The sequence below is a fragment of the Oncorhynchus clarkii genome, chromosome 28 (assembly GCF_045791955.1).
Source record: "Oncorhynchus clarkii lewisi isolate Uvic-CL-2024 chromosome 28, UVic_Ocla_1.0, whole genome shotgun sequence".
Lineage (NCBI taxonomy): Eukaryota > Metazoa > Chordata > Actinopteri > Salmoniformes > Salmonidae > Oncorhynchus > Oncorhynchus clarkii.
In genome coordinates, this window is record NC_092174.1 from 20,313,424 (window position 1) to 20,340,586 (window position 27,163).

Below are 27,163 nucleotides of genomic sequence, written 5' to 3' on the forward strand. Positions count from 1 at the left end.
GCTTCACTATTGGATTAGAGAGATTGTCATCACTGTCACTTGCTTATCTATTTCTTTCCTCTTGAAATAAAGCTTAGCCAGACGTGTGATGCTCTGAAGCAGAGCCGGCTCTAGGCAGAAGCTAAATAAGCAGTCGCTTACCCGGCCGCAAGGCCCCCCCCTCCGACGATAAAAAATTGACAACTTATCAAAACCTTGTTCTGTTGAAGCATTCTTGGTTCTAGGTGAGCAAGTCCGCTCGGAAAGGAGAGAAGGCATGGTAAGATGGCCTAAATAACTGGCAAACAGAGCATGAGAAGGCTATATTGTCAGATGGTAGGCCTATCTGTTAACGCCGATACACAAAATACACACTATGACTAGCCTGCTAATGTGCCTTTACTGTCGAGAAAATACCCATTACTGATCCAAATGTTTGCCTAATCAGGCCTAGGCTAGATTATTATTATTTTCGTAATGAATCATGCATTCAAAACGCAGAGCTTTTTAGCGGTTATTGAAATGGCATATTCACTGCAGTTTACAGCCTAGACTATAACTCTTTGCTCACTAGAAAAAATAAAGAAAATACATTATTGCATTGTGTTACTCTAGCCTAGGTATGATCATTTTCTTATCCCTAAAAAGCTTAATAAATTGGGGTAGTGGCGATTTTTAGCATGTAAATCTTGGTGGGGCAAACTCAACCAATTTGTTTAGATGCATGCCAGCAAAGCCACTACACAACATTTGATTATTTTATTAGGCCTATGGTCTAAAAAGGAAGGAAAGAACAATCACAAGGATCTATAATAATAGACCATATACCGGCGCACAGACAGCACATTGCGTAAACAAAACAACCCTTGCAATATCAACTGGAATAACATGGGTCTATTACTGAACTTTTTGTTGAAAAAAAAATGTGGCACTGGCAAACATGGTTACAGACCCAACAACATATAGAATCCCCTCCTCATGAAGAAAAGCACATGAGCTAATTATAATACACAAATAAGCAAAACTATGAAATCATTCATGAATAAGATAGACCTACTGTATATAACAATTGAGATGTACAAACTATGGCATAAGGGAATGATGAGCGGATAAGAGGCAAGCCTGTAATTTCGATTAAGACATTAATGAGCGAGTAGTCCACATACTTTGGTCATGTAATGTAAATGGCTTATAAAATTAACAGGATTAAATCTCCGCAATAGTCCTTAGCCACTTGCCATCAATGCTTTTCTTCTGTTAGAGTATTTAAGCCGCATCTGTTCTTACTGTCTACAGTAAGACCCTAGCTATTCCATCTAACCCTAGCTTTACCATAGTTTACGTTTTGGCCCATAAGATGGTCTTTAAACTATTCCTTGTTGTTAGCCATCCCTGTGGTGTTTATGGGAATGAAGGCTTAGCGTATGGAGATTTTGTTCCTCCATCCTTGGACTGTGTCCTGGCCATCTGGGCCTCATTATGTCTGATATTTGCCCAATTCCCTATTGTCTAGCCTCTGTTGTTTGAGCAGTACAGCCATGTTGGACCTGCTGGTTGGACCTGCTAGGAGCCAGGTTATGGAAGCAGCACTCAAAGCCTGTGTCCAAAATGTCACCCTATTCCCTTTACCTGGTCAAAAGTAGTGCACTATGTAGGGAATTGGTACCATTTTGGGACGTTACCAAAGCTTATTTTATACACCGTTTAAGCGCCAGTCCCCAGCAGATGGATGAATCCATCCCCAAATAATCCCACACAACAGGATTTTCAAAACCTTGCTTCACAGATATGATCTATGATTTGAGATTCAATACTGCATGATTTCACAAGTCAAAGAGCCTGAATGAATAGCCTTGAGGAATGACGAATGAGAGCCCACTGCTAAGCTTAGAAGCACTGATATACACTTATCAAAATCATATGGCATTGGTTGTATAGATCAGAGCTGGCGAGAACAGTGAAGCACTCAAGGGGAATCCAAAGCTTTTGCCTGGAGAGTTTATTGTACGCAAGAAAGTTTCTCCACCAAAATACTCCCTTACATCAAGTTGGAGACTTATGATCATTTGAAACTAAATAAGTAATTTTTTCTTCTTGGCAGCAAAACTATTTTTTGTGGATTCCAAGTCATTTGTCTTGCAGCATAGAACAAAGAACATAATGAGTATATTATACACACATAATAGAACACAGAGAAACTGTTAAGAAAATGGAGTACAGTAGCTTACCTTTTAGCTGTATTTTATTTTCAGGACTGTGTACCAAGACAGAGCTAACAGAATCAAGGCTGTCATAGTTACTGCATCCGAGGGGCCCGGTCCTAGTTTCTGTTACCTAGGAAACAAGGAGATACTTTAATGCCTTATTATGCCTACTGGTGAATCATGTACCTGGTTGTTAGTTGTCTAACCTTTAGAAATAGAATGAATAGAAAGGGTTTCCCCATTCAAGTCAATGAGGGCATAATGGGTGGACTGGCAGCCATTTTGAGTGTACCCATGCCAGGAAGTAAAAGCTAGGTTGAAGATGACCTGAGTAAAAGCTGCAATAAATTGAAGATGGTAAGATTAAGACAAAGGAATAATTCATTAAAAATTAATATTCATGGGACCAGCGGTCAGGAATTCCAGTAAAAATGTGGCTGGATAGGAATGACAGTAAAACTGTTGAGTAGTTAGCTGATATTCACTACGAATGTGTTTACTTTTCACTTTGATGGCAAACTTTCTGTGCTACTACCATTCACTCCCAGTCATTCCCGAATGTAATAGCTTGTCCCTTGTTGAATAGTGGTGCAAAGAGTTATGGGATATTAGAATCCTCTTGTCTTTACCTGAATATATCAAAGACAGTATTGTATGTGATGGTTTGTATAAACCTTGCTGTCTGCCTGTCCGACCTCGGAAACGATGTTTCATTGAAAAAATGCGATCTCGCCCCTATACAGAGAATGCTGTGTCTGCCTTGTCCCGCTTCATCGTCCATTATTTCCAAGGTGAGCGTCTGTGTTTATCCCTTACATTGAAAAGTCATTAAAACAGATGAATATGGAGCATTTGCTGCCCTCCCAGCTGTAGAGTTTTTGGAGCAGTTGGCTAGCTAAGGGAGAAGACATTAGCCAGCCTGCATAGCAACCGTTTTTGTTAGCCATAGCTAACACACAGATTATTATTTTTTTTTCAAGTCTTTGTTCTCAAATTAAGGGATAAAATGCAGCTTTTCTGATTGGAAAGTTAAAATTCTATGCGTTGTTCTTGACCCCGTTTCACACGGGCTATTTTGGCAGTGTGTTTATGTTTCTGTGGCTAAAAGTCGGTGCTAACCCTGCTCTGTAACAGGGCCAGCAAGACCTGGGCTAAGGTTGGTGCGAGCCCACATTAGAATGTGCAAGTGTGAACATTCACAAAATACTTTAATCCATGTCAATCTTCTCCTCCAAACCGATGAAATATGAATAATATACTGTAGTACGGAGCTCAAAAATGTTAAAGGCAACAGTGAAAAGGCAATATTATGTAAATCGATCTCTTTATTGCATCTATCAATATAAACCTCCCTTGCAAATCTCCTTCCAAATCTTCCTCGCAGTTATGTAAGAGAGTAAGACTGTATTTCTTGACTAAAAATGCTGCCAGTAAGCTACAATACTCAATAAATAAGGTGTTTTACAGATGATTCATTGTAAAATATTGTTTTTCTATCGACCCTTGTCAAACAATATCAAGTCAGTGCAGCACTACATGCTATGTATTGTGGACTATACTTCATTCTTCTTACTGTGATATATACCAAATAAGTTGAAGTACTTTATGGTCCCCCTGCATTATGTAAGATAATATATTTCATTCCTCCTCCAGAAGTTTCATTACAACCACAAAGCCTAAAGCCATGTACGCAGGCAGGTCAAGCACATCCCACTCTCTCATGGATGATTAGCTCAGTTGGCAGAGCATTGAGGAGCAGGTGGCTCGCATACTAGAGATGATAATTTTGCTAAAATGTAACCAGCAGCTTCTCATCTTGAAGCACTGCAGGGCTGAAGCCAGGTATTTGCAGAGTGCTTCATGTGATTTTCTTAATCAATCTGTCCTATAACATACACAGAGTGTACAAAATATTAGGAACACCTTCCTAATATTGAGTTGAACCCCCTTTTGCCATCAGAACAGCCTCAATTCGTTGGGGCATGGACAAGCATTTTACAGGGACGTTGGCCCATGTTGCCTCCAATGCTTCCCACGGTTGTGTCATGTTGGCTGGATGTCCTATGGGTGATGGTGGGGGACCATTCTTGATGCACACAGAAAACTGTTGAACGTGAAAAACTCGGCAACTTTGCAGTTCTTGACACACTCAAACCGGTGCGGCTGTCACCTACATACCCCGTTCAAAGGCACTTCAATATTTTTTCTTGCCCGTTCAACCCCATGACTGGTTAGGTTTCCATCCAATTGGTGGCAGATTTTCATGCAAATATAAAAAAATCTGCATGAAGAAAATAAGAGCATTTTCCAACTAGTGGTGTGTTTCCACCAAACTAAAAAAATCACTGCATGATGATGTAATGTACAAAATATATACTTTTTCACTTATGTGTTCCTTATGTTTTTTTACAAAAACTGTTGCGTTAAATAGCAAATGTGCTGACTCAGTCTTTGCATGTGCCCTCTGGCCAACAGCTCGCAGATATAGTGCGGTTGGCTCTGCAGGTGGGCTAGTCTACATGATGATATAATTGATAAGAGTGAGAATGTTTTATATTTGTCAAAATGGCAGTCAAGCATCGAACATCCTTTCACCAGAATAAGACCCTCGACATTTATTGGAAAGGAGCATCAAGCTCATACCATACACTTTCACCACCTTGTGAAGTCCATCATAACTTATTTTATCTGAAAGCTAATTTAAATTGCATAGCTTCCCAAGATTTGGTGTGTCCTCCCACTACAACATGTCATCGCGTGATAACAAGTTTACTTTGATATTATGGTTATTATATCAATATTTGCTCATTAAAAAAAAAACACCACCATTTCTTGCATAATTAGTTTTACAGACAAAAACGATCCCAACATGACAAACAAACAAATTATCTGTCAGAATTTATAAAATTGCATAGAAACCGTCACAGTTGGTTGCCGTCACAGTTGTCAGGATTTTTTTTGTACGGTATGACTTTACACTGACAAACTGGGGATGGAAACGTGGTTAATAGCACACATACACAATCCATGTCTCAGTTGTGTCAAGGCTTAAAAATCCTTCTTTAATTAACCTGTCTCCTCCCCTTCATCTACACTGATTGAAGTGGATTTAGTGGTGACATCAATAAGAGATCATAGCGTTCACCTGGATTCACCATGTCGGTGTTCCTAATGTTTTGTATACTCAGTGTTGTTCAAAGCACTGATTCCTGGTGCTTAATCGGACCTGGCAGCTTATGTTTTTTAGACAGTCCTGCTGTCTGCCAGTTAGCTAAGATGCATACAGCTAGTACAGACCATTGTGAAACTTTCTGACAAATATTAAGGTACCGGTCCTCTGAAATGCTAATGGTAACTTTATAGACCTTGACAAATAATCGTACAGTCCAAAAAGCACTATTTAAGTAGATTAAATTAAATGTAGTTCAATCAATTAACAACCAAGCTGTAAATATACAGTATAGTACTGCTACTGGGATCATGTCATATTGCTATCATTATCTTTATATTTTGCTCTCAGTGGAGTCTATGGCCAAACCTACTCACAATACATCAAGGACAATTGTCATAACAAATAAAGGTATTGTACTGTATGTAGTCATGACAGTCAAGTGTACCATTGGTCAAATGGGACATTTGTCCTCTAGACGCAACTAGACGGTTGGGGAACACAAGACACAATTTGGTAAGAGAGAATAACTTACACCACACGGTATGTAGCATCACAGGTAAATATTCAGAAAATAAAGGAATCTAAAATAAACTGTAACACATTTGTCTATTTAAATAACAATATGAATGACTAGCTGACCAGGATGTTGTCTAAATAATTTAAAGTCTGATCATTAAAAAGTCTAAAATACCCCAATTGAATCTAATAGGCTAAATGGTACACCACTAAGGTACTAGAGCTATGGCTCTTTCTGCTTGGTTTAATAAAAAACATCTGAGGCCTCCCGAGTGGCACAGCGGTCTAGAGGAATCACTACAGACCCCAGTTCAATCCCAGGCTGTATCACAACTGGCCGTGATCGGAAGTCCCATTGGGTGCCGCACAATTGGCCCAACGTCATCTGGGTTAGGGGAGGGTTTGGCCGGGGGGGCTTTACTTGGCTCATCGCGCTCTAGCAACTCATTGTGGCAGACCGGGCGCCTGCAGGCTGACCTCGTTGTCAGTTGAGTGGTGTTTTCTCCGAAACATTGGTGCGACTGGCTTCCGGGTTGGGCGGGTGTTAAGAAGCAAGGTTTGACGGGTCATGTTTTGGAGGACGCATGACTCGACCTTCACATCCTGAGCACGTTTGGGGAGTTGCAGTGAAGAGACAAGATTGAAAAAAGGGGTCAAAAAAATCTGAAAGGCTTTCTATGAGTCGCAGCATAACATGCTGACTCTCTCCTCTGTTCTCATCCTCCTAGATATACTATATATATACAGAAGTATGTGGACAATAACTGTTTGTCGGGAGCTTCATGAAATAGGTTTCCATGGCCGAGCAGCCACATACAAGCCTAAGGTCACCATGCACAATGCCAAGCGTTGGCTGTAGTTGTGTAAAGCTTGCTGCCATTCAACTCTGGAGCAGTGGAAACGCGTTCTCTGGAGTGATGAATCACGCTTCACAATCTGGCAGTCCGATGGACAAATCTGTGTTTGGCGGGTGCCAGAAGAATGCTACATACCCCAATGCATAGTGCCAACTGTAAAGTTTGCTGGAGGAGGAATAATGGTCTGGGGCTGTTTTTCATGGTTCGGGCTAGGCCCCTTAATTCCAGTGAAGGGAAATGCACAAAGCGAGGTCCATACAGAAATGGTTTGTCAAGATTGGTGTGGAAGAACTTGACTGGCCTGCACAGGGCTCTGACCTCAACCCCATCGAACACCTTTGGCCTCCCAAATTGGCTGAATGGAAGCAAGTCCCCGCAACAATGTTCCAACATTTATTCAAAAGCCTTCCCAGAAGAGTGGAGGCTGTTATAGCAGCAAAGGTGGGACCAACTCCATATTAATTATCATGGTTTTGGAATGAATGTTCAACCAACGAGCAGGTGTCCACATACCTTTGATAATGTAATGTATATCTGCTGCCTTCGACACCCTGAACCATCAGATCACTGGCCCTCTTAAGGATCTGCCCCTTTTTTCCAATTTTTGCCTAAAGTGACATACCCAAATATAACTGCCTTTAGCTCAGGACCTGAAGCAAGGACATACATATTATTGATACCATTTAAAAGGAAACACTTTGAAGTTTGTGGAAATGTGAAATGAATGTAGGAGAATATAACACATTAGATCTGGTAAAAGATAATACAAAGAAAAATAACAGTTTTTTGTATTTGTTTTTGTACCATCCTCTTTGAAATGCAAGAGAGAGGCCATAATGTATTATTTCAGCCCAGGCACAATTTAACATTTGGCCACTAGATGGCAGCAGTGTATGGGCAAAGTTTTAGACTGATCCAATGAACCATTGTATTTCTGTTCAAAATGTTGTATCAAGACTGCCCAAATGTGCCTAATTGGTTTATTAATAACTTTTCAAGTTCATAGCTGTGCACTCTCCTCAAACAATAGCATGGTATTATTTCACTGTAATAGCTACTGTAAATTGGACAGTGCAGTTAGATTAACAAGAATTTAAGCTTTCTGCCAATATCAGATATGTCTATGCCCTGGGAACTTTTCTTGTTACTTGGGACACCGATCTGTAGAGATCCTTAAGAGGGCTTGTAAGTAGGAATTTCACTGTAAGCTCTACACCTGTTGTATTCAGCGCATGTGACAAATACAATTTGATTTGATTTGGTTGTATCCTCCTCTCCACCCTCGCAGGGCTGCATGGAATGTGCATTCTTTGCACACTTCTGGATTGCATCCTACACAGCAGGTCACTCCTACCAGGTGGTGCGAAGAGGATCTGTGTCTGCACCACATGTTATTACTACTAATGCCCACCAAGGCTCGGTTCTCTCCTCTTTTCTCTTGACTCACTCCTGTAGGAGGTGTTCTAGTTCTAGGTTCTAGTCATCTCCCATTCAGAGTACTGCAACCCTGTTTTGGCTGCAACTTATCCAGAACGTCACAGCACACCTGGTGTTCAATCTTCCCAAGTTCTCTCTTGTCACCCCGCTCCTCCGCACACTCCACTGGCTTCCTTTAAGCTTGCATAATTTTAAAGTCCCTGGTGCTTACCTACAGAGCAGCAAAGGGAACTGCCTCTCCCTACCCTGCACATCTGATGTCTTGGCACTGGGCAGTTCCCGTTCAAACTGTCAATGCTCGACTTTCTCTGTCTTGGCACCCCAAAGGTGGAACAAGCTCCTCCCTAACGTCAGGACAAAGGAGTCCCTGCCCATCTTCTGACAATGTCTAAAACCCTACCTCTCTTTAAAGAGTATTTTAAATAAATCCCACGTGTGCGTAAATGTACTTCCTACGATGGGGATATGTTGTTGTCTCACCTAGCTATCTTAAGATGAATGCACTAATATCGCTCTGGATAAGACCGTCTGCTAAATTACTAAAATGCCAAATATAAGCATATATCCAAAATCATGGCCAAGTCCCAAATGTTCAGAATACGTTTTTTTTATCAAGGTGAAAAGTTGAGAAATCTTACACTCCTGTGTTAAATTAATTTTGTTATTTCAACGAGTTTAAAGCAAGCCCTGTCCACCCACTCACCTCCTGTCATCACGATACAGTAGTACTGAATACATGCAGATGATAATCCTGCCTTTTAGAGTGTATGTTTGGAACTCAAATGTATGCTAAGTAGTTAGCTGCTAAGCAACAAAACATTACCCATGTGACCTTAAGCATTGTATTAGAGACAGACAGAACAAATTCTCAATGCCAAAGGTCTCAGTAGCCTACCTTCATTTTGTTTCACATAAAAAATAAACCTGCTAAATACAAGTTCCATGTATAATCAGTTGAAAAATGGAATATACTCTGTCAAACTAAACAAACATATTCTGAAAAGAAACTGGATGCTTCAATGACTGAGTGTCCTTGAGAGTAGCAGTAGATCTACCTTTATGGCGGAGGTGGCTATCTGTAGGTGGTGAAGTCGTCTCAAGGTGCTCTCGCGGTCTGTGAAATAAGAGGCAGCCAACTGATGCAATACTTCCAGGGAGACCACAGAGCTGTTTCCTTGTCCCACCGATTTCTTACTGAGCTTCTGCTTATCCAGGAAGATTGTTAACGATTCTTCTCCTGTAGAAAGATAGAACAGAAGACAATAGAATAGAAGACAATAGAAGACAATAGAATAGAAGAGAAAAATATCCCAGAGGGATATTCAATCAAAGTTACACATGGTCCTTAAAAAAAGAAGACCAACTACAAAAACTGGGTCACTTTAATCATAATGACACCGAAAGTTTTAATACTTGTTGAGAGTAATGGGTGCCATTATCCTCCATGAAAGGAATTAACTGAGGCATTCAGACAAAAGCTCATAGACCTTCATAATCTGTCTGCAGTCTATCTCTGTCTTGTATGAAAACCCAGACTTTTCAAAAGAACACTATAGTATTCACATGATTCTGCTAGACCAGACAGCATGCTTAGCTCTCTTCTACCTTGGGGCTATGAGATACCATCAGCACCCAGCATAAGAATGTGTGCATTGCTATTTGCAATTATCTCATTAGCATGCAGTGTATAGTCCCATCCCTTTTGTTTGAGCCGGTAATTACAAGAGCTCAGTATGGCTTTTCCACTGCATTCATCTTTCTTGTCACTTCGACTCTGTAACTTCAGTTCATATATCCACCATTAAGTGGCATCATAATTAGTGCCTACATATCATCAGACGTAGTAGTATTCTGGTTGATGTCATAGCAAATGTTTAGAGACCACAACCAGGACTGTTTGTCCAATAGTTTTTTTAGATGCTAGAGGGAGAAGAGGATTCAATATCTCAAACTATGTGCATAACTGTTGGAATTTCCTCATGTATTCAGCATTACTTCAATCATGGATTGAAAAAATAAGTTTTGTTCGACGTAAATTACTGGTATGGGGATACCTAGTCAGTTGCACAAGTGAATGTATTCAAACAAAATGGGACTTCCGCCTTAATCAATGTCATCGGCGCCCGGGCAGCAGTCAATATTAGGGTTAACTGCCTTGCTTAAGGGCAAAACGGCAGATTTTTCCATCTTGCCTGCTCAGGGATTCAAACCAGCAACCTTTTTGTCACTGCCCCAATGCTCTTAACCACTGTGCTACTGTCGCCCTGTCAACAGTGATATCATGAGCAGACTAAATATATACAGTATGAGTAACTTTTGGTTTGTTTTAAAGCAGTCAACACGATCAATATCAGAGGAGATGAAATTACACCGAAGCAATTTTGAGAACAGACTAAGATGAGTAACTAACAACATCCCTTAGCCACAAAGCCTAAAGCTAAGTGCCACTGAGTATGTGTATTTGAAGCTGCTTACCTCCTAGCGTAGCAGACACCAAAAAGTGAGTTCCATATTTCTTGATCAAGTTCTCGTGGATCTGCTGCAGACTTGGTCTTCGACCCAGCAACCTCAGGTTGCGTAGAAACTCTGGCGCCAGCGGCAAGGGTGCCTTAAAAACGTCCCTCTTCTCTGTAGCCAAGCTGTTCACTTTCCAATGGCTGAATTCCCTGCAACAACAAACTGATCTCAATTCAAGTGAACCATGGGAACATTTTTAAATCCATCTGATTCATGGTGTTTGGGTCATTTCATTGGCTGATACTTATGTGAGGAATGCAAATATCATCAGAAAATCTAGCTTGATGTTACAGGAGATGTAAATGAATGATATAGACATCAAATATATTTAAAGTTATTTGACAACATACAGTACACACCATGGACAATGTTTGATGATCATTATTCAATGAAAGAAAGTATAGAAAACATATTTAGTCCAACCTTACAATATATAGGCATTTTGCCACAGGAATAACATTGGTAGTACCATACCATGTAAGTATAATAATTCAAGTGTAATTGCATACTGTTATTTAGTACTAAGTATGGCTTGCACAATTTCAAAGACTTTAAGAACAAACTCTACAGTTCAATTTCTGTAAAAATGTGCAGTAGTGTACACAAACATTTCTTTCAAAACCATGAAAAAAACACCGGTCTTTGGAATAATTTTGAGGGATACGAAGCAATAGCAAGCCAATGTTGATGGGGATAATACAAGCGTCCAAAGTAAACCTCAAATCTTACATCACATTGTCATACAAGTCTTTGCCTATAATGTGCAAAGACCATGAGATGCTGCCCATTAGCTTTGGATGATGTTGTCTTGACTGAAAAATTTGTGATGACAGAGGTTGTGAACAGAGCATTACTTTTCTTCCATGGGGATTTCGAGGAGTTAATTGTAAAAAGCATTGGCTGACCGTACCAGTGCTAATGATGATAGATGCTCTTAATTACAGGGCTTTAGAACAAGCTGATTGCACCTGCAGCTCTGCAGGATTGTAGGGAATTATTTAAGCCAAAACTCTCTACCTCTACTCCATTCCCCATTAGATAACAACAGAGCACCTGGATATTACCACTGTTTTAAAATTCCACTATGTTACTCAATGAAACATCATTTTTTCCAAGGCTTCTACTTGTACGTGTTTGTGAAACATAGCACCATATAATTAGAGTGATTCATTCTATTTCTATGAGTGTTACACCTAAGTTAGTTTAAGTTACAACATAGAAGATAATGTTTAATAAGTTAATAACATTGTCTGGATCTCTGTATGTATCAGATCTTGCAGATGAGAATGTATTCCACACCTGCGTTGAGGGCGTGATTTAGAAAATGTATTCATAAAGCATGCTTGCATGAGGAAGCCTAAATCCATACAAAATGTAACCAACTGTACAGTATGTATGGATTTAACCTGGATCACAACAGCTGCTTTCAGTATATATTAGCCTTTATTTAACCTTTATTTTAACAGGGAGTCCACACTGCGACCGAGAGTCTCTGCACAGCTATTTTCAGGTCTCTCCAGAGATGTTCGATCGGGTTCAAATCTGGCCTCTGGCTGGGCCACTCAAGGACATTCAGAGACTTGTCCCGAAGCCACTCCTGCGTTTTCTTGGCTGTGTGCTTAGGGTCGTTGTTCTGTAGGAAGGTGAACCTTTGCTCCTGAGATCCTGAGCACTCTGGAACAGGTTTTCATCAAGGATCTCTCTTCACTTTGTTCTGTTCATATCTTTCCCTCGATTCTGACTAGTCTCCCAGTCCCTGCCGCTGAAAGACATCCCCACAGCATGATGCTACCACCACCATGCTTCACCGTAGGAATGGTGCCAGGTTTACTCCAGACATGATGCTTGGCATTCAGGCCAAAGAGTTCCATCTTGGTTTCATCATACCAGAGAATCTTGTTTCTCAAAGTCTGAGAGTCCTTTAGGTGCCTTTTGGCAAACTCCAAGCAGGCTTTCATGTGCCTTTTATTGAGGAGTGGCTTCCATCTGGCCACTCTACCATAAAAGCCTGATTGGTGGAGTGCTGCAGAGATTGTTGTCCTTCTGGAAGGTTCACCCATCTCCACAAAGGAACTCTGGAGCTCTGTCATAGTGAGCATCAGGTTCTTGGTCACCTCCCTGACCAAGGCTCTTCTTCCCCGATTGCACAGTTTGGCCAACCGACCAGCTCTAGGAAGAGTCTTGGTGGTTCCAAACTTCTTCCATTTAAGAATGATGAAGGGCACTGTGTTCTTGGGATCTTCAATTCTGTAGAATTTTATTGGTACCCTTCCTCAGATCTGTGCATCGACACAATCCTGTCTCGGAGCTCTACGGACAATTCCTTCGACCTCCTGACATGGTTTTTGCTTTGTCAACTGTGGGACATTATAAATACAGGTGTGTGCCTTTCCAAATCATGCCTAATTAATTGAATTTACCAGTTGTACTCCAATCAAGTTGTAGAAACATCTCAAGGATGATCAATGGATACAGGATTTACCTTAGCTCAATTTTGAGGCTCATAGCAAAGGATCTGAATTCTCATGTAAGTAAGGTATTAAAAAAAAAACGTATACATTTGCACCAAAAAAATAAACTGTTTTTGCTTTTTACTTTTCATTATGGGTTATTGTGTGTAGATTGATGAGGATTTCTTTTTAAATCGATTTTGGAATAAGGCTGTAATGTAAAACAAAATGTGGAAAAAGTTAAGGGGTCTGAATACTTCCCGAATGCAATGTAAACATATGTTATACTGAAAGTGTTGGTCACATTTTTCATGACCTGAAATAAAAAGATCCTAGAAATGTTCCATGCATACAAAAATATTATTTTGCTAAATTTTTTGTGATTTTTTTTTTTTACATCCCTGTTTGTGAGCATTTCTCCTTTGCCAAGATAATCCATCCACCTGACAGGTGTGGCATACCAGGAAGCTGATTAAACAGCATGATTATTACACAGGTGCACCTTGGGGACAATAAAAGGGCACTGTAAAATGTGCAGTTTTGCCACACAACACAATGCCAATTGCACACAGTTTTGAAGTAGTGTGAAATTGGCATGCTGACTGCAGAAATGTCCAACTGATCTGTTGCCAGATAATTGAATGTTCATTTCCCGACCATGTCATTTTAGAGAATTTGGCAGTACATCCACCCAGCGTCACAACCTCAGACCACATGTAGCTTAAGACCTCCACATCCGGCTTCTTCACCTGTGGGATCGTCTGAGGGGAGTATTTTAAGGAGGTTTTTTTATGTCCCTAATTATACGCATATAAGGCCCTCCCCCGCCCTCCTTTTGGAAAAGCTGACCATGACTCCATTTTGTTGCTTCCAGCTTATAGACAGAGACTAAAACAGGAAGCTCAGGTCTGTTCAACGCTGGTCCGACCAATCTGATTTCACGCTTCAAGATTGCTTCGATCACATGGACTGGGATATGTTCCACATTGCGTCAAACAACAACATTGACGAATACGCTGATTCGGTGAGCGAGTTTATTTACAAGTGCATCAGGGATGTCGTACCCACAGCTACTATTAATACATTCCAAACCAGAAAACGTGGATTGATGGCAGCATTCACACAGCGAGAACCACTGCTTTTAATCAGGGCAAGGTGTAACGCTCGTTGTCGTAAGGAAGAGTGGACCAAAGCGCAGCGTGGAAAGGGTTCATGATCTTTATTGTCAAGAATCACTCAAACAAAAATAACAAATACAACAAACGAAAGCGAACAGTTCCGTCAGGCACAGATACTAAACGGGAAAACAACACCCCACAAAACCCAAACAGAAAAGGACAACTTATATATGATCCCCAATCAGAGACAACGATAGACAGCTGCCTCTGATTGAGAACCACACTAGGCAAAAACAACAAAGAAATAGAAAACAGATTCTCCCACCTGAGTCACACCCTGACCTAACCAAACATAGAGAAGAAATAAGGATCTCTAAGGTCAGGGCGTGACAGTACCCCCCCCCCCCCCCCCCCCCCAAAAGGTGCAGACTCTGGCCGCAAACCTGAACCTACAGGGGAGGTTCCGAGTAGGAATCTACTGAGTCACACCCTGACCTAACCAAACACAGAGAATAAAAAAGGATCTCTAAGGTCAGGGCGTAACACAAGGTGACATGAATGAATACAAACAGTGTAGCTAATCCCACCGCAAGGCAATCAGACAAGCTAAGCGTCAGTATAGAGACAGTAGAGTCGCAATTCAACGGCCTAGACATGAGGTATGTAGCAGTTTCTACAGTCAATCAATGATTACAAAAAGAAAACCAGCCCCATCGCGGACCAGGATGTCTTGCTCCCAGACAGACTAAACAACTTCTTTGCTCGCTTTGGGGACAATACAGTGCCACTGACATGGCCCGTTACCAAAACCTGCAGCCGACATGAGTAAAACATTTAAACGTGTTAATCCTCGCAAGGCTGCAGGCCCACACGGCATAACCCAGCCGCGTCCTCAGGGCATGCGCAGACCAGCTGGCTGGTGTGTTTACGGACATATTCAATCAATTCTTATCCTCGTCTGCTGTTCCCACATGCTTCAAGAGGGCCACCATTGTTCCTGTTCCCAAGAAAGCTAAGGTAATTGAGCTAAACGACTACCGCCCCATAGCATTCACTTCCGTCATCATGAAGTGCTTTGAGAGACTCGTAGGGGACCATAACACCTCCACCCTACCAGACACCCTAGACCCACTCCAATTTGCTTACCACCCCAATAGGTCCACAGACGACGCAATCTCAACCACACTGCACACTGCCCTAACCCATCTGGACAATGTGAGAATGCTGTTCAACGACTACAGCTCAGCATTTAACACCATAGTACACTCCAAACTTGTCATCAAGCTCGAGACCCTGAGTCTCGACCCCGCCCTGTGCAACTGGGTACTGGACTTCCTGACCGGCCGCCCCCAGGTGGTGAGGGTAGGTAACATCTCAACCCTGCTGATCCTCAACACTGGGGCCCCACAAGGGTGCGTTCTGAGCCCTCTCCTGTACTCCCTGTTCACCCACGAATGCGTGGCCATGCACGCCTCCAACTCAATCATCAAGTTTGCAGACGACACTACAGTGGTAGGCTTGATTACCAACAATGACGAGACGGCCTACAGGGAGGGGGTGAGGGCCCTCGGAGTGTGGTGTCAGGAAAATAACCTCACACTCAACGTCAAAAAACAAAGGAGATGATCATGGACTTCAGAAAACAGCAGAGGGAGCACCCCCCTATCCACATCGACGGGACAGTAGTGGAGAGGGTAGTAAGTTTTAAGTTCCTCGGTGTACACATCATGGACAAACTGAATTGGTCCACCCACACAGACAGCGTGGTGAAGAAGGCGCATCAGCGCCTCTCCAGAGGGTAGTGAGTCTGCACAACGCATCACCGGGGGCAAACTACCTACCCTCCAGGACACCTACACCACCCAATGTCACAGGAAGGCCATAAAGATCATCAAGGACAACAACCACCTGAGCCACTGCCTGTACACCCCGCTATCATCCAGAAGGCGAGGTCAGTACAGGTGCATCAAAGCAGGGACCGAGAGACTGAAAAACAGGCCATCAGACTGTTAAACAGCCACCACTTACATTGAGTGGCTGTTGCCAACATACTGACTCAACTCCAGCCACTTTAATAATGTAAAAATTGATGAAAAATGTATCACTAGCCACTTCATATAATGTTTACATACCCTACATTACTCATCTCATATGTATATAGTGTACTCTATACCATCTACTGCATCTTGCCATCTTTATGTAAAACATGTATCACTAGCCACTTTAAACAATGCCACTTTTATGTTTACATACCCTACATTACTCGTCTCATATGTACTTACTGTACCCAATACCATCTACTGCATCTTGCCTGTGCCCTTCTGTACCATCACTCATTCATACATTTTTATGTACATATTCTTCATTCCTTTACACTTGTAAAGTGTAAAAAAAAAAGGTAGCTGTTGTGAAATTATTAGGTTAGATTACTCATTGGTTATTACTGCATTGTCGGAACTAGAAGCACAAGCATTTCGCTACACTCGTATTAACATCTGCTAACTATGTGTATGTGACAAATAAAATTTTATTTGATTTATACCCTTTTGTGGGGGAAAAAATAATTCTGATTGGCCGGGCCCGGCTCCACAGTGGGTGGACCTAGCTCCCAAGTGGGTGGGTCTATGCTCTCTAGTCATGTGAAATCCATAGATTAGGGCCTAAATAATTTATTTCAATTGACTGTAGCTCAGTAAAATCTTTGAAATTGTTGCATGTTGCGTTTATATTTTTGCTCAGTATAACATACGCAAAAAACTAAAACAATCATAAACAACAGTTACCTTTCTCAGCTACTAGGTCCCAACATCCAATTTTAATGAGATCTGCAAATTGTTACAGCAGTGGGACGCATAAAAATTTAAGCGGATTTTCCTTAATTCTGTGGAGACCCAAAGAACCTCAAGAGTTAACCAACCCTTTGAATGTGTTTTGTAACTTGTTTTAAACTTCAACAACAAAGTTACACTAGGTAGGTCGTAAGCTTGTGTAGTAGAACTTAGTAAACAAAGAGTGAGTAATGCAGTGACCCAATGGACATTAATGAGGACCAGCCAACCTTCTGATATGGGATGCTGTGATTTATGTTAAAACTGTCACCTGTGATAAAGCAAAGGGCACTATGGTAGACGGCATCCAAAGGGTTAAGAGTAGTGGCTAATGCGTTCTGATACATTTTGTCCCCATAGTCAAGAACTGACAGGAAAGTTCACTGTACAATCGGAATCCTGCTGTTTACGGAGAGGCATGATCTATTTCTATAAAAGAAGCCTACCTTAAATCTTAGCTTTAACTTGCTCATACGTATGTTTTTAAATGTCAATTTATTGTCAAATACACAGATATTTATATGCAGGAACCAGCTCGATTAAAGAACCATCCAATGAATAAATACGTAAGCCATCTAAAATATTTCTAAGAAAATTAGAAAACAAAATACATTTAGTTTTTTCCGCATTAAGTACCAATTTTAAATCAACAAGGACTTCTGCAAGGCAACAAAATCAGATTGCAGGTCCTACCTAGCCTGGTCAGCTGTAGTGGCAATAGCGTACATAATAGTGTCATATGCATACAGATGAATGTTACATTTTTGCATATTAATTATATAAATAATAAAGAGGACAGGTCCCAAAATTGACCCCTGCGAGACACCTTTAGTAATATTGAGGTAATTTGACTTAAAACCATCAGAAAGCACATATTGTGTCCTGTCTGACAGACGCAAGATGCCTGGTCGATGCCCATTACAGACAACCTTTGAATGAGTAGGGGATGGTCGAGAGTATCCAAGGCCTTGGACAGATCGATAAATATGACAGCAATTTATTTTTTAATTTAAGACAAGAGTAGCTATGTCCAGGTCTAAAACCAGAGTGGTACACATTAAGAATATCATTTGAAGTTAAAAAGTTCTTAGCTGAGAGTTTGCCAGTGATTCTAATATTTTTGCAAGGCAAGATAGTTTAGAGATTGGGCGGTAGTTATTGCGCCTTACAGATTTTAGGAATAGCACCAGAAGCAATTGTTAAAAACAAAATGTGGGTCAACAGTTCATACAATGACGGGGCAGAAAGCTGCAGTAGAAAGGAATGAAGCGACAGTTTTTTTGCAAGGCACTTCATTCTTTCAAAAAAGTGACTGCCTGAAAGTGCATCATTCTCTGCTATTTGTTTAGAAGTGAATAAAAGACTAGTGGAGCTTGAGGTATTTTCAGAAACTATTTATTTCAAATAGATGGTCAGCTGAGGCAAAATTGTTATTAAAAGCACCACACATGTCATTGTTGTCTGTTATAGGACAAGAGGCTGGGGCAATGAGGGGGTGGTGTTAAAAAAAAATGTCCACATTTTAGCTGGTTTCCACAACTCTCAGATACACAATTCATTAAGTATGTTGACTTTGCTTTTCTAACCAGAGAAAGACATGTATTCTTAAAATGTCTGAAGGACTGAACTGTAAGTTAGATCTGTCCTTAATCTCTTATATTATAAGGCATAGAAGTCAGAAGTTTACATACGCCTTAGCCAAATACATTTAAACTCAGTTTTTCACAATTCCTGATATTTAATCTTAGTAAAAATTCCCTGTTTTAGGTCAGTTAGGATCACCACTTTATTTTAAGAAGGTGAAATGTCAGAATAATAGTAGAGAGAATGATTTATTTCAGCTTTTCATCACATTCCCAGTGGGTCAGAAGTTGACATACACTCAATTAGTATTTGGTAGCATTGCCTTTAAATTGTTTAACTTGAGTCAAAAGTTTCGGGTAGCCTTCTTACAAGCTTCCCACAATAAGTTGGGTGAATGTTGGCCCATTCCTCCTGACAGAGCTAGTGTGACTGAGTCAGGTTTGTAGGCCTCCTTGCTCTCAGATGCTTTTTCAGTTCTGCCCACACATTTTCTATAGGAGTGAGGTCAGGGCTTTGTGATTGCCACTCCAATACCTTGACTTTGTTGTCCTTAAGCCATTTTGCCACAACTTTGGAAATATGTTTGTGGTCATGGTCCATTTGGAAGACCCATTTGTGACCAAGCTTTAACTTCCTGACTGATGTCTTGAGATGTTGCTTCAACATATAATTTACACATCATTTTTCTACCTCATGATGCCATCTATTTTGTGAAGTGCACCAGTCCCTCCTGCAGCAAAGCACTCCTTCAACATGATGCTTCCACCCCCGTGCTTCACGGTTGAGATGGTGTTCTTTGGCTTGCAAGCCTTCCCCTTTTTCCTCCAAACATAACGATGGTCATTATGGCTAAACAGTTATATTTGTATTTCATCAGAGCAGAGGACATTTCTCCAAAAAGTACGATCTTTGTCCCATGTGCAGTTGCAAACCGTAGTCTGTTTTTTTCCTGGCGGATATGGAGCCGTGGCTTCTTCCTTTCTGAGCGGCCTTTCAACGTCGATATCAGACTCGTTTTACTGTGGATATTGATACTTTTGTCCTCCTGCATCTTCACAAGGTCCTTTGCTATTGTTCTGTGAATAATTTGCATTTTTTGCACCAAAGTACGTTCATCTCTAGGAGACAACGAGTCTCCTTCCTGAGCGGTATGATGGCTGTGTTGTCCCACGGTGTTTATATTTGCATACTATTGTTTGTTCAGATAAACGTGGTACCTTCAGGCATTTGGAAATTGCTCACAAGGATGAACCAGACTTGTGGAGGTCAAATTTTAAAAAATCTGAAGTCTTGGCTGATTTCTTTTGATTTTCCCATGATGTCAAGCAAAGAGACACTGAGTTTGAAGGTAGGCCTTGAAATACATCCACAGGTACACCTCCAATTGACTCAAATGATGTCAAATAGCCTATCAGAAGTTTCTAAAGCCATGACATCACTTTCTGGAATTTTCCAAGCTCTTTAAAGGCACAGTCAATTTAATATATGTTTTATCTTTTGACCCACTGGAATTGTGATACAGTGAATTATAAGTGAAATAATGTGTCTGTAAACAATTGTTGGAAGAATTACTTGTGTCATGCACAAAGTAGACCGACATGCCAAAACTATAGTTTGTTATCAAGAAAGTTTGTTATCAAGAAATTTGTGGAGTGGTTGAATAATTAGTTTTAATGACTCCAACCTAAATGTATGTAAACTTCCAACTTCAACTGTATCTACAGAGTTAAACAGAGAGGTAAAACATTTAAGGGCCTGATCCTAATCAGAGATAGAGGACAGACCCTCCTAACCATTCAACCCCAGGTCATACAGGAAATGTTGCTCATTGAAAGTTCTAAAATGTATCTTTGTAATAATGCATGGACACAATTTAGGTAGTTTAGTATCTCTAATACAGGCAATGGGACAATGGTCACAGAGCTTGTTAGCAAAAATTCCATTGGATGTATTCTTATGAGGGGCATTTGTCAGAATGATATCCTGAAGAGATGGTTTTTCAGGGGGTTTTAAGTTGTGGCAGGTTGATTTAGTTATCAGTTGAGAAATGTAGCTTAGTACAAAAACCCTTCAGTCTAACTGATACTGGCATTCAACCAATCCAGGTTAAGATGACCCAATATTAATCATTCAGAATTATTATAGTTAAACAGCAAGTCAGACAATTTGCTAAGAGAAATTGGGAGGCCCAGGGAGGGTTGATAAACTCTAGTTGGGCATTATTACCAAGGCCCACATTTAGTACAAGACATTCAAATTGCTTGGGGACAAGAGTGGTATTACACACAGCAACATTTATGTTGTTCTTTATCAATATGGTGACACCCCTACCTCTTCCGCTCTGTCAGATCTATAAACATTATATCAATTTAGAGACACATCGGAGTCTGGCACAGAATTTTTAACCAAGTCTCAGTAAGTATCCAAATGTTACATAAAAAAAAAAAAAAAACATTTTTAGGGGGTTGATCAGCTTTAATATTGCAGATAGACCGTGGCTTTCATCAATGTTATTGTCATCATAATTTCCAATCACTCATTTATAGTTTTTGTAAATATTTTGTAAATAAATTATATTGTATATATTATTTTAAATATACATTACAAATCCAACATTTTGACACACCTACTCATTCAAGGGTTTTTCTTTATTTCTAATATTTTCTACATTGTAGAATAATAGCGAAGACATCAAAACTATGAAATAACTGCCTTGATGACCACTTTGCAAACTCTTGTCATTCTCTCAACCAGCTTCACCTGGAATGCATTTCCTACAGTCTTGGAGGAGTTCCCACATATGCTGAGCACTTGTTGTCTGCTTTTCCTTCACTCTGCGGTCCAACTCATCACAAACCATCTCAATTGGGTTGAGCTCGGGTGATTGGGGAGAACAGGACATCTGATGCAGCACTCTCCTTCTAGGTCAAATAGCCCTTACACAGCCTGGAGGTGTGTTGGGTCATTGTCCTGTTGAAAAACAAATGATAGTCCCACTAAGTGCAAACCAGATGGGATGGGTTATAGCTGCAGAATGCAGTGGTAGCCATGCTGTTAAGTGTGTCTTGAATTCAAAATACATGACAGACTGTCTCCAGCAAAGCACCATCACACCCACAGCTCCATGCTTCACGGTGGGAACCACGCATGCAGAGGTCATCCGTTAACCTACTCTGTATCTCACAAAGCCATACCGGTTGGAACCAATAAATCTCAAATTTGTACTCATCAGACTAAAGGACAGATTCCCACTGGTCAAATGTCCATTGCTTGTGTTTCTTGGCCCAAGCAAGTTTCTTCTTATTATTGGTGTCCTTTGCAGCAATTCGACCATGAAAGCCTGATTCCCGCAGTCTCCTCTGAACAGTTGATGTTGAGATGTGTCTGTTACTTGAACTCTGTGAAGCATTTATTTGGGCAGAAATGTCTGATGCTGGTAACTTTAATGAATCATTCCTCTGCAGCAGAGGTAACTCTGGGCCTTCCTTTCCTGGGGCGGACCTCATGAGAGCCAGTTTCATCATAGCGCTTGATGGTTTTTGCTACTGCATTTGAAACTTGAAACTTTCAAAGTTCTTGACATTTTCCGGATTGACTGAACCTCATGTCTTAAAGTAATGATGGACTGTCATTTCTCTTTGCTTATTTGAGCTGTTCTTGCCATAATACCACCCCTACCTTGTCACAACACAACTGATTGGCTCAAACACATTAAGAAGAGAAGAAATTCCACAAATTAACTTTTAACAAGTCACACCTGTTAATTGAAATGCATTCCAGATGACTATCTCAAGCTGGTTGATTGAATGCCAAGAGTGTAATAATCTGTCATCAAGGCAAAGTGTGGCTCAAATATAAAATATATTTTGATTGCATGTGTGTTATTTCATAATTTTGATGTCTTCACTATTATTCTACAATATATAAAATAGTAAAAAATTAAGAAAAACCCTTGAATGAGTAGGTGTGTCCAAACTTTTGACTTGTGTTGTGTATACATAATTTGTAAAATATATTTTCCCCTAACTCTACCACCCCTCCCCTAACTTGAGTAAACTAATAGACAACAACACTTAGGCTTCTACTTACAGCTTATACATACTATATATATTTTACGGACACAGTATATTTTACATTAGTTATCTTTTGTTTGTTTTTAGTCCCACCCTTTAGCTACATCCCTCCCATCTATCTCTGAAGACCATCCAGTTTTGATTTCTATTTGCCATATATTTTTCAACTGTGCTGTGATGTTTCACAAAAGTTCTGAACCAATTTACATTTTACAGACACAGTATATTTTGCAATTTCTTATCTTGTTTTTTTGTTAATTTTAATCCCACCCTTCAGCTCCCCTCAACCCCTCCTGTCTATCTCTGAACACCATCCAGTTTAAATTTATATTTGCCTTATATATTTCAACTGTGCTGTGATGTTTCACAAAAGTTTTAAACCTTTCTATTCTCATACCTTCTACAGATTAAAGAGAAACAATTTTGCTAAGTATATTATATTATTGATTATTATCGATTGACTATAACTTTTCAAATCATCCACCACTGCTTTTTGCAGAGGTAGCTCCAGGTAAATGTTGCAATTACTCAGCCATTCCTGAACCTGCAACCAAAAACAAGCTACATATGGACAGTATCAAAACAATGATCTAATTTAACATGGAATGCAATGCAATGTGCTTTACAGGAAAAAAACTAAGAAAAACAATTAAAATAAAAGCTGAAATATTTACTAAACAACAAAAATAAGATACAAAACAAAAGAATGGCAAAAACGGAATAACTAAGAAGCACCCTAAAGAAAAGAAAAGCTATAAATGTGTTCTAGATCTCTTTTAAAAGGTCTACAGTTTCAGCCCCCTCAGGTTCTCTGTTATGCTATTACAGAGGCTGGCAGCATAATTTCTAAAGGCTGCCTCTCCATAGTTAAAAGGCCAGTGACAGAGGACCTGAGGGACCTACTGGGTACATATTTTAAAAGCATGTCTGACGTGTATTGGGGTGCCCAATGGTGGATTGATTTCTAAACCAATAGAAGTATATTTAAATGAATTCTAAATCTCACAGGCAGCCAGTGCAGAGACCTATAAACCAGTGTAATGTGTGCTCTCCATCTGGTCTTGGTCAGTACCTGTGCTGCAGCATTCCGTATGTTTTGCAGTTGAGCAATGGCTTTCTTGGGTAGACCAGACAGGAGAGCATTACAGTAGTCAAGACTGCTTGTAATAAAATCATGGATGAGTCTCTGTATCAGCCTGAGAGCGAAATGGCCGCACCTTGGCAATGTTCCTCAGGTGGTAAAAAGTTATTTTGGTCACATTCCTAATGTATAACACCAAGGTTTTTTTAATGATTCTGTCTCTTGGCAGCAAAATCTGCAGCGTTGAGATGGTTTTATCCCTCATATATTGGTTGCAAGAATTTTGAATCCGGTGTCGTTTTGTGTATCAGTTCATAAACCATGTGCCATGGAATCGATACATCCAAAATCTCTTCCCAACTATTTTGCAATCTGTATGGCAATTTTTTGGTCCTTAAATGAAACTGATATACTTGTTTATTTATCACAATTGTTTTGTATCCAATTGTTGTTTTTAATGCAGTGCCGACAGACAAGTTTCTTACTTTCTCCCCCTTCCACTTGCCTCTTCCATTTGTGCAGTAATGCTGCAATTATTTGGTTGACATTTTGGATAGAGCAGACCTTTCAATATATTTGACATAACTCCACCAGTCCTATTCATGATATAATTTTCAAAGATGATACATTTTTTAAACATTCTTTCCAAAAGTAATGCTTTTTATCATTAGTATATTTGAGTTTAACCATAATACTTGTTGTAATATTTGTTCTGTCTTTTCTGGTTGATTAAATTGAAATTGCAAGCAACTTTCTATAGTTTGTTTTAAAAATAGCGATATTTTGGAGATTATTTAATTTTCAAATAACCGACAAGGAGAGGTTGTATTCTGAATAAAGGGAAAAGGGCCATTCTTGAACACGGGGTGAGACATTCTTACTACTCTGTTAGAGAACCAGTTCAGATTTAAGTATAGCTTTTGTATGACCGAAGCCGTTAGTGAAATGTCTAATGCTTTAATAATTAATCATTTCTGCCCTTCTAATTCATATTCATTATATGATAAGGCCATAAACATTTTTTGGGCTTGCCGTTCCAAATAAAATTGAATAATTTATAATCATACAATTTTTAAAAAACAAGTTGTTAGGTGTAGGCATGGCCATAAGCAAATAGGTAAACTGAAATAGGCCTGGTTTCCCAGATTTGTCATAGTGGTCTATTGTTTCCAGTACTTGTCTTTTATATTATCTCCAATGTATCGTCCATGTAAAAAAAAAACTGTCTGATTAGGATTAATAATATCCGACAATACATTTCTAATTCTATCCACTATGCATTTTGCCCCACAACACTGAAGTGCAACTAAACATAGAATATAGGCAACTAAACATACAATATAACCCACCAAACCAAAATGGCAAATGGCAACCTAAATAGAATCCCCAATCAGAGACAACGATAAACAGCTGTCTCTGATTGGGAACCCAAATTAAGTTGCCATTTTTCATTTTGGTTTTGTGGGTTACAGTATATTCTATGTTTAGTTGCCTGTCTGCACTAGCCATATTAGCTTCACGGTTCATTTTGTTGTTTTGTATAGTTTGTTCAGTGTTCTCTCTAGAATTAAAGAGTTATGTATTTATATCATGCTGCACCTTGGTCTACTCTTTATGACGAACGTGACAGAATAACCCACCAAATAAGGACCAAGCAGCGTGTGAATGAGGAGCGGGCATCCTGGGCCCTGGAGAAAGATGAGTGGAGGACATCCTGGACCTGGGAGGAGGTAATGGCAGGGGACAAGACCCTGCCATGGAAGCAGGTGGAGATAGCACAGGAGGAAAGGTGACGATACGAGGAGTCAAGGCAACCACAGAAACCCCAATACATTTTTTTGGGGTGGCACATGGAGCAGTCGGCGGAGCCGAGGAGTAAACCAGAGCCAGTCTGGGAGAAGAAGGAGGATTCGGAGGAGAGAGAAATGGGGGAGTTGTTGACGCACGGATTTGGAATAAAAGAATGTGTTGTCAGTTTGGTGCCACCTGAGTCAGCTCGCCATACTCGTCCTGAAACGTGTGTTAATGTTCCGGAACAATTGATGCCGGCTATACACACCAGGTCTCCAGTGTACCTTCAAGACCCAGTGCGTCCTGTGCCAACTCCTCGCACTCTCCCTCAAGTGCGCTTTCCCAGTCAGGTGTGTCCTGTTTCTGCTCCTTGAACTCTCCCTAAAGGGTGCCTCCACATTCAAGTACGCCCTGTTCCTGCTCTTCGCATTCGCCCTGAGGTGCGTGTCCCCAGCCCGGTACCACCAGTGCAGGGCACCACGCACCAGGCCTACAGTTCGCCTCGGCAGTCCAGAGCGTCCGGTGACAGTACCCATTCCAGAGCTTCCGGTGACAGTTCACAGACCAGAACCTCCAACGACGGCCACAGTCCGGGGTCTCCAACGACGGTCCCCAGTCCGTGGTCTCCAGCGACGGTCCCCAGTCCGGGGTCTCCAGCGACGGTCCCCAGTCCAGAACATCCGGCGACGATCCACGCAGCAAGGGTCCCCAGCCCAGGGCCTATGACGAGGATCCGCAGTCCAGAGCCTCCGACGATGATCCACGGGTCAGTGACACAAGAGCGGACTCAGGGTAAAGAAGGGGGGCGGCGTCCAGAACCAGAGCCGCCACCCAGGTTAGATGCCCACCCAGACCCTCCCATATAGGTTTAGGTTTGCGGCCGGGAGTCCGCACCTTTGGGGGGGGGGGGGGTTTATCTTAGTTATCTTTGTTTTCTTTATTATTTTGGTTAGGTCAGGGTGTGACGAAGGTGGTATGTGTGTTTTTGTCTAGGTTTTTTTGTAATTCTATGGGGTTTTGGTATGTCTAGGTATATGTAGGTCTATGGTGGTCTGAATTGGTTCCCAATCAGAGACAGCTGTTTATCGTTGTCTCTGATTGGGGATCCTATTTAGGTTGCCATTTTTCCATTTTGGTTTTGTGGGTTATTGTCTATGTGTAGTTAGTTACCTGTCAGCACTCATGTTATATAGCTTCACGTTCGTTTTGTTTCTTTGTTAGTTTGTTTAGTGTTTTTCCTTCATTAAAAGGAAAAATGTATGCTCATCACGCTGCGCCTTGGTCTCATCAATATGACGAACGTGACAGGACCCATCCTTTAAAAAGAGCACACAGTGCCACCTACAGAACAGCCGCAGATTAACAGCCAAAAGCATTTCCAATGCCCTCACCTCGATTGTATTGTATACAGTTATTTAAATATTTTATATATATATATATATATATATATATATATATATATATATATATATATATATATATATATACACTTATTTATACATTTATTTATACAATTAACTAATAATATGCATAACGATGTAAGCTCTTCATATTTG

The 27,163-nt window shown here is 40.5% G+C and overlaps 1 protein-coding gene across 1 annotated transcript in view; it reads right to left on the reverse strand.

The window, feature by feature from the left end:
- LOC139387064 (BMP/retinoic acid-inducible neural-specific protein 3-like) overlaps positions 1–27,163 on the reverse strand; it is a 64,194-nt gene that overhangs the window by 28,836 nt on the left and 8,195 nt on the right. Inside the window, exons 2-4 of the mRNA XM_071133047.1 lie at positions 10,641–10,831; positions 9,221–9,402; positions 2,208–2,313 (exon numbers count right to left, since the gene is read on the reverse strand). Coding sequence (XP_070989148.1) covers positions 2,208–2,313; positions 9,221–9,402; positions 10,641–10,831 — 479 coding nt within the window. The remainder of the gene's footprint in view (positions 1–2,207; positions 2,314–9,220; positions 9,403–10,640; positions 10,832–27,163) is intronic.